Genomic DNA, 13,084 nt, shown 5'->3' with positions numbered 1-13,084 from the left:
ATCGTCAAACATCACACGCGGCATTCCCGATTCAATTGTATAATTTACTGAAAGAAAGAAACGACATCCCTCGGTTCATTAATTTTGAAAAAATTTCCGGGTCTAATTTTAATACTTTATTAACTTAATTAAGTTGAATTTAAGCTTCATGAAAAAAAGGCAGAAATCAAAAGAGGATCATTAATTACTACAGGGTTAATCGACGAACGATTGACGTTAAATGGCTCGCGCGAAATGCGAGAGGGTGAGCGGTGGAAAAACAAAGAATGGAGGCTTATATTTCGGGGAGGATCGGACAGTAGGCTGGAGTAGAATCGAGGAGGGTTGGAGAGGGACGGGGGTAGTGGATGGGACGCGCAGGTTCGCCAATACAAAAGGGGAAGCCAGCGATTACGATCTTCCATTCGTTCGCTCGTTCCAATTATTTTGTCCAATTAAAATATCGATTTTCTCCCTCCGTTGCTGCTCTTTCGCGAGTACGTTCGCCTTTTGCTGTGTTGTCGTTCTACCCCTCGTCTAACTCCCCACTAACCATTCTACCCCTTATTCAATGGCAAACACCCTTCTTCCAGAGAGGAATACTGATTTTTAGTGCCCTAGACCAAACAAATTAGCGTTTCTTAATATCCCAACTAAATAAATTGAACATAGGTACACGTTTCTGAAGAAGGTCTTGGATACACCTGGAGGGAAACAGTTGTATTATTCGGTTCACCATAATTTTCGATCGAATGAATATTAATGAGATTACACAAGTGATTATGCTATTGAAGGCTGCCTCGTTGATACACGTTTAACATAAAACAATGACAGGTGCATATTCAGAAGTTTGATGAAATCAACTCATTACTACATTCTGGAGATAATTTCATTTGACTTTCCGACAGTTTACTTATTCAGAACTATATGCATGAATATCCAGAAAAATTTGCCAATTGAAAATCGAGAGAGAGGTAATGATCCGCGCTAATAGGATCGCTCGAAAGGAGGGAAGGAAATTTTCGCGAGGGTGATCAATCACGGGCGTTTCGCGAGTAGGGAACCAGAAGAGTTCCAACGGACGATTTCTTCCTTTTTCAGGGGAAGAAATTATCCTTCTAAACGGCTATTAGATACGACCGGCGTGTGGAAGTTCTCTGAGAATAGACGGTCTAATTCCGTGAACGGGAGGAAGCGAAGAACGGAGAAAGCAGATGATGGGGTGAAAGAGAAAGAGAGGGGGGAAGTTGGAAACGGACCACCATGATTGCAATTTTAACGCCAATTTGACTTGAATCTTTCCTGGACGAAAGAAATAGTGTTTTCATGCTCAATATAGCGGCCTGCTAATAATTAACAACCATACTATGCCACTTTGTCATTTATACACACAGGGTGTCCTCATAATTCTCATTCAAAATATTCTTTCAATTTTTAGATAATTAAAATTTAATCATGATGATCTTTTCTATATTCCATTGAGCTCAAGAAACATTATCGAATACACGTGTAGTTTGTTAAATTTTTCAAGCTTCTATTAAAAATCTGTCAATCGTGCAATGATAGAGATACGTTTTTCTCAGGGAACGAAACGTTGCAGAAACAGTTCTAGGAAATGTCGAGCAAAACTCGTTGACACACCGAGTACGTGTACAGAGTGGGTCTTGCAGAGCTAGCGGGTGGTCCTCATTATGTCGGCTTCCCCACCGTTCAGCCGTCCTATCTATTTAACGTATCGTTTGCCTTGGTAACCATCCAAATTGGCCCATCCCTCTCTATACACCAGCAACGACCATCTCCCGATCTCACTCGTGTTCTCCTTAATTATTGGGAAGTCGGTGTTTAATAACGTTCAGCTCGCGCGACCTTTAATAGAAAACACTCGTTTCCTGCAGCAACTTGACTCGACGTCAGAAACGTTTGCTCGTCGAGGCTTAGACGGATCGTACGGTGATTTTCTTTTTTCCAACCGGGTTTAAACGTCGCGCAAAATTATTTACGATCTTCGTGGAATTTCTATGATTTATCATCGGCCAGGTATTTCCTGATTTCCTGAAAATTGCATCAAGGAATTCAACGCACGTGCACCAGTTATTCGTATTTTAAGATATCAGAGAAGAGATGGACGTTGATTTTCTTAGTTCTTCCTTTATTAGGGACACTCAAGATCGTTTATATTCGCGTGTACGCAAATAGAAGGTTTATCAGTTGGACGAATCCTAAAGTCAATGGTCTGTGAATTTTGATGACTATGGTAACGAAAGATAGGAAAGTTGAATCGCTTTACGAGCTCCTTTATTGCGTTTCTGATTTCCTCGCGATTGATCGCCGCGAGAAACGATCCAGATTCGATATTAAAAAAGGAACGGTGGAATCGTAGAGGGATGGCGGACAAGGTAGTTAATTTAATTCATTTCTGTGTAAGAAAAGTTGACAATTTTTCGAAAACTCTTCGCAAAATGTGAAACAGCAGAATGATCCGGTGAAACGAGCGCGAGTTTGCGAATTCAATAAGCTATAACGTTGGCCGATAACGCGCGCGTAAACCGATTTCCCGTCGTCGAACGATACACGGGCCGATCTGTCCGCTCGAAACTACGTACAATTACCGTTTTAATCTGCAGTTTCTAGCGCTATAAATTGCCACGAGTTTACATCGACACCGACAAAAGGGAACGAGACGTCGCGAGCGAGAGAGAGTTCGCGCAGGGAAGTTGGAGCGATCAAATTTATCGCTCGAGCCAATTCCGCGCGCAAATGGAAGAACGTCGTATGAGCTTTTATTCCGTCGCGTTATCGACAGCCTCGATCGACCTTTCTTCTCTTTCCCCGTGTCTCGTTTTCACCGGTTATATCGAGCCAAGTCGCCGGTTGTGCCAACGGTACAATTAATTGCCGAGGAGACGCGAAAATCCGAGGTTCGCCCGTCGTATCCGCGGAGAAATATGAAGGAGGAACGGCTACGGAGTGATTTTTTAACGGCCACTGTTATTCCGCGAAACGATGTTTGCCGATGGTAATCTGTAGAATGGAACGGGAGAGAGGTGATATAGGGTCCCCGGGAAAATGAAGATTCGACGCGATTCTTTTCCACGCGATTTTCAACGGAAAAGCGATCCTTTACTCCGATACGAATTCGCGCGAAACAGAATTGATATACCGATACGACGGTGTGATTTGAAAAAAGTAGATTCGCAATGTAAACGCGAGCAAATGATTCACAATCAACGATCATCTAATTGCAATTACAGCAACGCGTTTAACGTTCCTATAAACCCTGTAATTAGGATTAATGTAACTATAACGAGGATCGTTTCACGGTTTCGAACGTAACAACAATCGTTCCAATTAATGTATAATCCTAGTGGAATCAGATTGAATCGGTCGCGTATAAATAAAACGATCCGTTAATAGACGTGCAGTCAGGGTAAAATGTAATCAAAGCGCTAGTGCAGTTGATTCGATCGAACCGCGATGAAAATAATCTATTCATGACGCAGTATCGATATAATTGGATTAAACGCGTTATAATTCGAGGTACTATGGATATCTAATTACAGATATTTGCAAATATATAATCGTCCGATTACGTATGCAAATATCATAGACACTAATCGCGTTTGAATAGTAATGAAAGAGTTTCAAGTAAGCGTAATAATTTATTGGGAATACTAATCGTCAAGATCGCCGTGTAACTCGTTACATCAACAACGTTACACGAAAGATGCAAATGGGAAGAGAGAATCGATTTCAGCAAAGATATCGATCCCCTTTGCCGGGCGGATGAAGTGGCAGTAAGAGACGGCGGAAGTTCGCGCGATGAAATTTACGGCTGCAGCCAATTCCGCGCAAATGGAAGAGCATCATCTATGAGGTTTTATTCGGCCTGCTTATCGGCATCCCCTATCGGCAGGCATTTGTTTTTGCTTATCGTCGGGCTACGTCAACGGGCCACCGTAAATATGACGGACGGATGCGACGATGGGATCTCAGCGGCGTCGGAACAAACGAGCGCTACACGGACGTAGCCTGAAAATCTCGACGGCTCGATTTAGGGGGATGAACGACCGAGAGTCGAACTTCCGTGCCCGACAGGGGCTCTTGTTCGACTACGAATCGATATACCTGGCTGCGCGAACCAACGAAATCCACGAGTAAAGGGCTGCTCCGACAAAACTTCTCTTCTCTGGCTCCTTTTCAATCATCGTTTCTATGTTTCTGAAAGGGGATGGTTCTTTTTTATGTACCAGAAATGGACATTCGAACAACCTTTCCGATAAATACGAAGATGGTTTACAAGTCTCAAATTCTTTTAATTAAAATTGTGAAAGTGCATGGTTGTGATGGTGTCACGATATTTAATATTCGAAGCTCAAGGAAGAGAGCAGGTTGGATCAATAACGAGAGGATGATCGAAAACGAGCGAGGCTGCATTTTTTGGGTCTTAATCACCGGCCCTAATTGGTCAATTACGCTCATTACCGTCTCCTCGGTAGAGAGGCGAGTCGAACGATAAAATCTCTCTCCTCTCTCTTCCTCTCCGTTTAGCAGAGGCTGTTTCCCTCCCACCAGACTGCAGCGACGGGTAATCCATGCCCCTTAGAAACGAGCGGATAGCATTTGCAAGAGAGAAACTTATCCCCTGGCAGGAAAAATCAACGGGTCTATAGCCTGGGTTCAGTTTGTTCCGTGGATAGAAACCCCTTGCAACCGAGGCGGAGCCAAACGAGCCATGCCCCTTCTGTCGCCTCGCAGGCCTCGCCCACTTTTGGATTTCCCCTTTCTCACACTTTACTCCCCTCTCTCGGCTCCGTTCAAGCTTGTTCGTCGTCTCTTTTCAAGCTACGTCCCCCACTAACTACGGCGCCTCCACCCGCAAAACGAAAAAGTCCGAGCGCCGCAGCCGGCGATGGTCAAAGTCAGTCCACACGGAGAGCTCGAGTCGAGTAGAGGCTAGTCCAGGTCAGCTGGCCAGAGATCCATCGATCCGTCGATCCCGGCACCTGTCAAACGCGCGACAATCCGTAAACGGACTTTCAGTGACTCCTTCAGCCTGTCATCGATCGTGACTTCCGTTACCTTCGAACCATTTCTGTACTTTTCCATTGGGATTCATTCGTCAACCGGTGACAGACAGTGGAAACATAGAAGTACACTTTGATTCTATTGTTTTCGAAGTCAGTGAGAAGATTGGGACAGTTTTTTGGTAGACACGAGATGCTGGAAGATTAAAAGACTAGAGTGATACAGTGAAGGGAATAAGGGTATACAGAGAGTGTTCAATCGCGGTCTAAGAATGACAGTACTAAGGATGACCTCCCCGCTGACGCCTCCATCGACCAGTCCAGGTTCAAACGAGGCACAGGCACCCCAGGCGACGTCGAAGCCGGTGCATCGATTGAGCTTCTCCGTCGCTGCTCTGTTGGCAGACACCAAGAAGTCCGACTCCTCAAGACAAGAGACATCCTCCGTCTCACCTAGATCGTCACCACTGACATCCTACTCCCCCGTCAGACAAGATGCTCTCCCCCTGTCGATCACGCCGAGTTCGATCTTGCAGAAGTATCCGAGCGACTACAGAACAAGGTATCTCTCCGTCTCCCCTGGCATCCAGGAACACAGGCCGAGTCCGTATACCTTCTGCGACACCTCCAGAAGTGCCATCGACGCGAGAATATCGAGCAGGTTCTCCGAGTCGGAATTGGACAGGATAGATTCGCCTAATCAGCGAAGCAGGAGCATAGATTACATGATCCAGACGTCTACCGACTCTGGATCCACATCAGACGCGGCGGCTTGTTCCTCCTCGCCTAAAGCTACCACGGTCAGTCAGTCCGACTTTGGTCCTCCATCTCCCAGGAGCAGCTCGCACGAGGCTAGGTCCAGGTGTTCCGAAACGGAGGACATCGAGGAAGACGATGAAAACAGTTTGGTAGATGTCGAGGACCTGCAGCATCACCATCAGAGCACTAGTCCCACGCCGGTCAGGCCGACGCCAGCCTATTTCGCAGGGTTCTCCAGTCTGGGCAGCATCTCTGGCATCCCCGCTGGTCTTCATCCAGCGGTTTGGGGTGGTGGGCATCAGAGTGCAGCCGCAGCCGCAGCCGCAGCCGCCGCTGCAGCCGCGACAGCCGCGGCCGGCTTCATCCCCACGCATTTCTCGCATCATGCACCCCTAAATGGTGAGTACTTTCTTGAACTTTTAACACTTTGACAGCTTGCTATTTCATTTTTATCTTTTAAAATGTATAAAATTGCAGCCATCAAAGTGTTAGAACATTGTCTATAAGTCTTAACAGGCCTTCGTTTTTCCCTGCATGGTTCGTCGGGGTCGTTTGCCATTTGCTAGGGCGACGAAAACCGCGCTCGGCTCGCCTTTGAACCGCTGGCCAGCCGCCAATCGGCGCGAACTCTTCTTCGTTGGATTCTTTTCGTGGTTCGTCCGAAACTGGTCCGATCGTAAACTCGTTAAGCAGCCCAAGGTGGGTTAGAATCCCTTGGTCCGGATCGTAAATGCTAGCTCGGTCCGTTCAATGGAGCCGACGGCTTCGACATTCCACTAGCTTTTCTCGTCCTCGTTCGTTCGTTTACTGCCGGATAAAATTAGTCGCCGGTAGAGTTGAACGGAAGTCTGCCCGCATCTGATGAATCCCTCGATTCCTGTGCATCCTCTATTTTCGCATTGTCTGAAAGCGCGAAACGAGACCGGGCGATCTTCGATTGAGAAAGTATTTCCGTCGAGAAACGATCGGAGAATTCGTAGACCCTCTAAGTGCTCCGCGGAAACACAGTGAAACTATTCATTTGCAATTCTAAGTTACATAGGAATCGTTCCTCTCTTCTTTAAATCCTGTACACATAGCCGGAAGATTTTAAAATCACCGTGTTCGATATTGATTTTGTAGCTGACAAAGACGTCTGGTGACTGATCAAACAAGTCGACAGGCCAAGTTAGAATATCTCAAATATTAAACGAAGGGTAAGAGAGAAAAAAGAAAGGCTAATTGATAAATTGAGACACGCGGTGTTGGAGCAAGCTAGATTATTAGCAATTCAATTCGCGACACGAAACCCAGTCACCTAAAATCACCGCGAAAGGAATGCAGTTCTCGGAACGATCGAGCGCGCGGATGACTCGTTGCGATTGAATCATCGTTAACACTAATTATTGAGGTCGCGGCTTGATAATTGCGCGGGGCTCTCGTTAAAGAGGCAATCAAAGTTTTCTCGCTTGGTCGGAGCGCCGCCACGGAGGCTGAAAGAATCGAACAGAGGGCCGGTTCTTGTCGGAGCTGGTGGAATCCGGACGACAGACAATAGGTGATTATTGCAAAAAGGTGTTGCAACTGCGAATCGAACGAATGGAAAACCCATTCGTCGTGTCTTCCAATCACCATTATCCTCTTCTCTCCCCTTTTTGTTTATTTTCGATCAATTAGAGAAAATTTATTCGATGTTCCTTCGTATTGTTACTCGTTTTACTTTCATTTTTCTTTTCCCAGAAAAGTATTTGTACATTCGTAACACTGACAGCCTTAGGGGTGGAAAGTCAATGCGACTGAAAAGCGCTAACAAAACACCAGACGCACAATATTGCTTTTTAGCGCAGACCCGGTATGTCCTTGTCAATTTATGGATCATTGTCGGTCGATTGTCTGGCAATTTAGGGTGCTACACGAGCGCGCCACAATCGACCATAATCGCTGGAGTTTTGGTCGGACGCGTCTCGTAGGGGAAACAGCGTAATTTTGAAATATGGCCTCTCATAGAGGGTGCTCTCGCAGATTGCCTAACCCTTCAAACTTTCCTTCGTCTCTGCCATAGTAATTCTCTCGAAGGGGTTGAAAACAGGGGTTGCTTGGAAAGATAATAAAGAGAAGAAGATGAGGCTCGATAACAAACCGTTTTCAACTACACGTGTGTTCACGTTCGTGCAACAGATTTCCCAGAAGTAACGAGCTACGATAGATTCAACGAGGAAATTAGACTTAACAAATGTCGACACTTATAAATTAATTGCCCTTTCATTAGAGAAGCGAGGGCAATTCATTTAGATAATACGGATAAACGTTGTTCAATTCGGGATAACGATGCAGTAATGTAACGTTCCGGGAATTTCGATTTCTAATAAACCTTGCCAGAGTAAGTTCATGCGAGCTCGCCGATCGTTTATCGATCGGATCGGCTTAACAAGAGGTGCACGTAGATCGTGGCCCATGGAAACGTTACGCAACGCGACAAAGAGAGGCCGATCGGACGAACGGGGGATTTCACCTTGCCTTTTTCTCGGCGCAATCGTCTCCGCTGTGGATATCTCCCCGGGATCAGCTAATTATTTCGCTAATTTGCATGAAAATCGATTCGAGGGGCTACGTTTTTATAAATTGATCCGCGATTTTCTTCCTGTTTCTATTTCACAGAATCCACCGGTTTCGTTCTTGGAAAAATATACAGTTCCGACTTTGTCCCTGACGAATCCGATGGATCCTCTTTGTTTTCTCGAATCATCCTCGAATTCGCGGAACGAGATATCTCCACGAGATCAGCTAATTATTTCGAGTGCAGTGCCTCGATCTCGGAGTCGGATTAAAATCAATTGAATCACGTTTTTCGGTGGTCGCCAGGGAGAAACGAACGTCGAAAGAGAGACGCTGGAATACCGAGACTAATTGGGACCCTTAGAGAGTGGTTGTTAGAGAAAGGCGGAGAGAGATCAGAGCACAAAGGACGATTCTCCTTCGTCACAGAGGTTGTCTCGGAGTCGCCAAAGCCCTGTTCGCGAATCCCGAAGCAGGAAGAACGCGATTCCATGGGAGATGGTCTGGGGAGGCCTGGCTCTCTCTCCCGTGGAAAATTTGAAATTCAGACGCGACGAGTACGATCTTCTTGGCCTTTTGTCTCGAGCCTTCTCTTCCGATCTCTCCTCACCGCAGACGTTCACCTCCGACTCTACAAATCTGTCAATTGTCTCCAGACAAATCTCGAGGAATATAACCGATATATTCTGACACGACTCTCTCTCTCTCTCTCTCTTATCTTCTCTTTGCTCAGCGTTTCGTTGTCTTTCATTGTTTTGCCTTGTTGTACCACTGCCGACACGAGGCACTTAATTCCGAAATTGAATCAGGGATCTTCAAAGGGACGATTTCCTTTCTCTTTGTTAATGTTCAACAATTTATGGATCTTCTTGTTAATACACTTTGAATCTTCATTATTTTCTAAAATCACTCGTTTTATTTTCCGCACGAATCTACATGTTCAAATCTAAGTATCTTTAACCGCGAAGGATAAAAACAGCTCTATAATTTACCCCTTAGAGTACAAGACCACTGTTCCGGCCAGGTCAATAATAATCGACTGCCTACAAAATCGTTCCCAAGAAAACATAAAACAAAAAAACCTGAACCTTCCGTCGTGGTTGCAACAAATTTTCACGCAAAACGTCGCCTCAAAGTACCGCAAGATTGCCTGGCGATCTCTTAAAACCTCCGTACGAGCGATCGAAAGGTCTAACCGTGTTAGAGAAGCGAGCAAGCGAATTACTCGCTCATCGGGTAAACGGACCGCGGCTATTATCGGTGCGCCTTTCTCCGGGGGACGATATATCGCCGCTAATGAATACAAGCGGTTAAAGGAACAATTCGCTGGCCGGAATCTTGCGGTCGTCGGGCAAAAACGTAATGAGGCCAGTTTGCGGCGCCGTTCGGACGGGAAAATTATGAATTGACCCGGTTGAAAAAGTCGCGTTCGTTTTCCTGCCGTTGTGTCCCGGTGAATCGGGCAAAAACAGGACGTTGCGGTTGGCCAGGGTTCGCTTTTACCCGCCCCCTTGATCCCCGATGCAGCACGGTTGCAACGCGGTTGTTCGTGGCCGAGGGAAGACGACAACGATGATCCTCGAGCGTAACACGTTCCTCGTTTCGGTTGCAGAGAACGGAGAACCGGCCAAGATCAAGTGCAACTTGAGGAAACACAAGCCGAACCGGAAGCCGAGGACACCTTTCACCACGCAACAATTGCTGGCGCTCGAGAAGAAGTTCACGGAAAGGCAATACCTGAGCGTCGCCGAGAGGGCCGAGTTCTCGTCATCGCTTCATCTGACCGAGACCCAGGTGAGTGTCTTCTTCATTTTTATTATAAAATTGCATGCTTTAAATCAATAAAACGTAATAATTAGACATGGATACATTAAGGATTCTAAACTCTCAGAGACTCTAATAGAAAGGTAATTAGAGAGCTATTGTGAAGTAATAAACGCAGCAATTAAATAGGAGAAATTCAGAATGCATTCGCTTAGAGATAATTTTTATTAGCTCACAGTGGCATGCCTCGTGCATTAACCGTCCTGCGACTCGTTCGATTAACTAGGTTACGATTTAAAGGCCAGCGAGTTCGCAGAGGTGGTATTCGATAATTAAACTCGGCTAGTCTCATCAGCCGATGCTTCATTCTAGACCTTTGAATTTCTCTTTATCGCTTTTACCGAGTGCTACAGTTTATTAAACCAAGTGAAAATCCTTTTGAACTGCGGCTACTCTTGTTTATCTCATTACAATTTCTAGAAGGATCATTTAATTTCCATTTAATCTTAGACCAATCTGTCGTCTTCCACGCGTTGCTTCGTCTCTGGAATTACCATTTAGCATCGACTCGAGACTCGAAGGCTTCTTTCTTCCGTTTGTTCTCGCCGACCAGTTTTATGAGTCGAGGGTCTCTCCCGGTATAACAGATCCGGACAGAGGTTTGCCAGATGCAGGGTAATTAGCGCGCGTAAGAGTGCACTTCCCCAGAACTTTCTGGCAAACAACACGACGATTTTATTAATAGGCTACAAATTGCACGAAACGCGCGATGACCGACCAATTACCTCTTGGTTTCGCGTCTCTTTGCTTATATTGCTTTACGAAAACACAAGTAAGACCTATGCGTGTCCGTCGACACGATTCGTTTAGCGCCTCCATTGTCTCTGGAGAGTTATAGACTCTCGACAAATTCGTTCTATTGCGGGATTCGGTGAATCACTTAAGGACGTTCGAAAGGCTTCTGTATTTTTGGAAATGACTCTGGCGCAGAGAAGCTTTTATATAAAAATAAAAGTATTTATTGAAACTTCGATCGGTCAATCGAGACAGAAGCTAATTTTTTTGCTGCAATCTCTCACCACACGATCTCGGATCGTTTCGTTTCTCGAAAATCGACGCAACGATCGTCTGGAAACCGCAAGCAGAGCCGAACGAAAGCTACCGACCCGTCAAGGTACACCGAGTTAACCAACGAGTAACAAATATCCAACGTTTGCTTCATTGTTGCAGGTGAAGATCTGGTTTCAAAATCGACGCGCGAAAGCGAAACGGATGCAGGAAGCGGAGATCGAGAAATTGAGGATGTCGGCGGTCAGGCAACACCACACGGCTCTGTACGGTTCTCATCCGGGACTATTGGCCCCGGCCAGTCTCTATCCCGTTGGAATGCTCTCTCATCCAGGCTTAACACCCCATCATCCGATCTCTCAACACCCGTCCAGGGAATGAAGGCAACCGGAACACACGGAGACCATCCAAGATCGGTAGCGAACAAACGATTTCCTTTTGGAATTATTGATAGATCGGGGAATCGATCGTAGACTGAAGACTTATGAAGAAGTTGAATAGATAGACTGATGAAAGAGCAAATCTGAGCAAAGTGTTTGGATGAATAAAGTTCAAAAGGTGGAGAATTTAATAGAAATTGAAAATTTTGAATAATCAAGTGGGGTTGTTTCTGGATCTGAGGAGGACATTTGATCTGACCAAAGTTGATGAAGGAAAAATCTAACCAAAATGGAATCATCAGACAATCGACTCAATGTATACTTTATTTTCAGGAACTTCAATTCGAGTGAATTGACTGAATCGTCCAATTAAGGGTGAGAAAATATATAAAAGACAAAGTGCTTCCATGGGGAAGTCAGAATCTATTTGTGCCAATTTCAGATGAGTCCTATTAGGATCCATCTTTGTACATAGTCTGTAAATATTGTTCTCAAGTTGAAACTAAAGGTAATCCTGTAAATACGATGCTCGTAGATTTACGTGAGGGGAACGGTGGATCGACACCACCGAGCCTTTTTCCAATTTTGTATAAATGTAAAACCATCGTCGAAGAGAGTAGCAGAGTTTATTTAATAAATCACAGTATAGAAGCACAACGATCCTGTTGTTCCTCACCGTTAATTCCCAGTTGGAGTTCCCATTGACGAAGCAGAAAATTCTGAGTGGAGATTTATGGATCTTTACACTCGTATTGTAGATATCAATCTTAGGAATTTTGATTTTTGAATGGTCCACAGTGTATTTTAATTAAAAATCAAGAGGCAAAGGTTATTTAACGCTGTTCGAGGCCTCCAAGAGTCAGATGAACGTTTCATAATTACTTTCTTCAGGAATCTGAGGATGCATTGAAATTTCAGTGCGTCGAAATTTACACTTTTTGTAAACAAGGGTTTATATTTAGGTGCAATATTGTCAAAACGTTGACGAAAATGGGCAGCAATCCATCTTAATATCAGTGCAACAAATTTTAGCTGAAAAGTTGCATAGATATTCATAGAATTTGAAAAGTCAGGAAGAATAAGAACAGTTATGGTCATCTTGTGAAAAGTATAATTGGAGAATCGATTACGAGTAATTTTTTATTTGTACATGTGTCAAAAGAGATACTATGGGAAATACCAGCTCAATCAATTCGCCTTCTTTCATTCTCGAAACCTACTCGTCAGCAAATCAAACCTATTCACATGATGGCGTTTATTCGAGCAAACACAAGCGGTGACGTAACTCGAAGAGACTTTCTTCGACCTCCTCTAACAAGTTCGGCAATCATCGGCTACTAATCAACGACAATCTTACCAATTCACGCCGGGCTTCCTTTTACATCTTTGACCGTGAGTCATATTTCACGAAATCATCGGGTGTACCGTCATCCTTCGGTGTTCTCACTTTTCTCGGTAAGCTTCCTTTAATTTATCGATTCGTCGACATTGATCAATCGCATTAATATTTTTATTTTTTAATATAAATCAAAGAGAACACTGTGTTGAATAATGACCTTTAAACGAGTGATTCGT

The 13,084-nt window shown here is 44.7% G+C and overlaps 1 protein-coding gene across 1 annotated transcript; it reads left to right on the top strand.

Moving 5' to 3' along the window:
* Window positions 1-347: 347 nt before the first annotated feature.
* On the top strand, window positions 348-12,170 carry LOC117601115 (uncharacterized). The gene is made up of 3 exons (XM_034317479.2): window positions 348-6,161; window positions 9,910-10,091; window positions 11,292-12,170. Exons 1-3 carry the CDS (start codon window positions 5,276-5,278, stop codon window positions 11,508-11,510), a joined length of 1,287 nt encoding a protein of 428 aa, XP_034173370.1. The 5' UTR covers window positions 348-5,275; the 3' UTR covers window positions 11,511-12,170.
* Window positions 12,171-13,084: the final 914 nt, after the last annotated feature.

Source organism: Osmia lignaria, chromosome 16 (genome assembly GCF_051020975.1).
Source record: "Osmia lignaria lignaria isolate PbOS001 chromosome 16, iyOsmLign1, whole genome shotgun sequence".
Taxonomy (NCBI): domain Eukaryota; kingdom Metazoa; phylum Arthropoda; class Insecta; order Hymenoptera; family Megachilidae; genus Osmia; species Osmia lignaria.
This window is presented reverse-complemented; position numbering and strand designations above follow the sequence as displayed.

What these genes read in the sequence shown, in the direction of transcription:
- LOC117601115 (XM_034317479.2), top strand. Translation starts at nt 5,276, where the DNA reads ATGACAGTACTAAGGATGACCTCCCCGCTGACGCCTCCATCGACCAGT. An exon ending in GCATCATGCACCCCTAAATG is followed by an intron (nt 6,162 to 9,909) that starts GTGAGTACTTTC and finishes TTTCGGTTGCAG; the next exon opens with AGAACGGAGAACCGGCCAAG. An exon ending in TTCATCTGACCGAGACCCAG is followed by an intron (nt 10,092 to 11,291) that starts GTGAGTGTCTTC and finishes TCATTGTTGCAG; the next exon opens with GTGAAGATCTGGTTTCAAAA.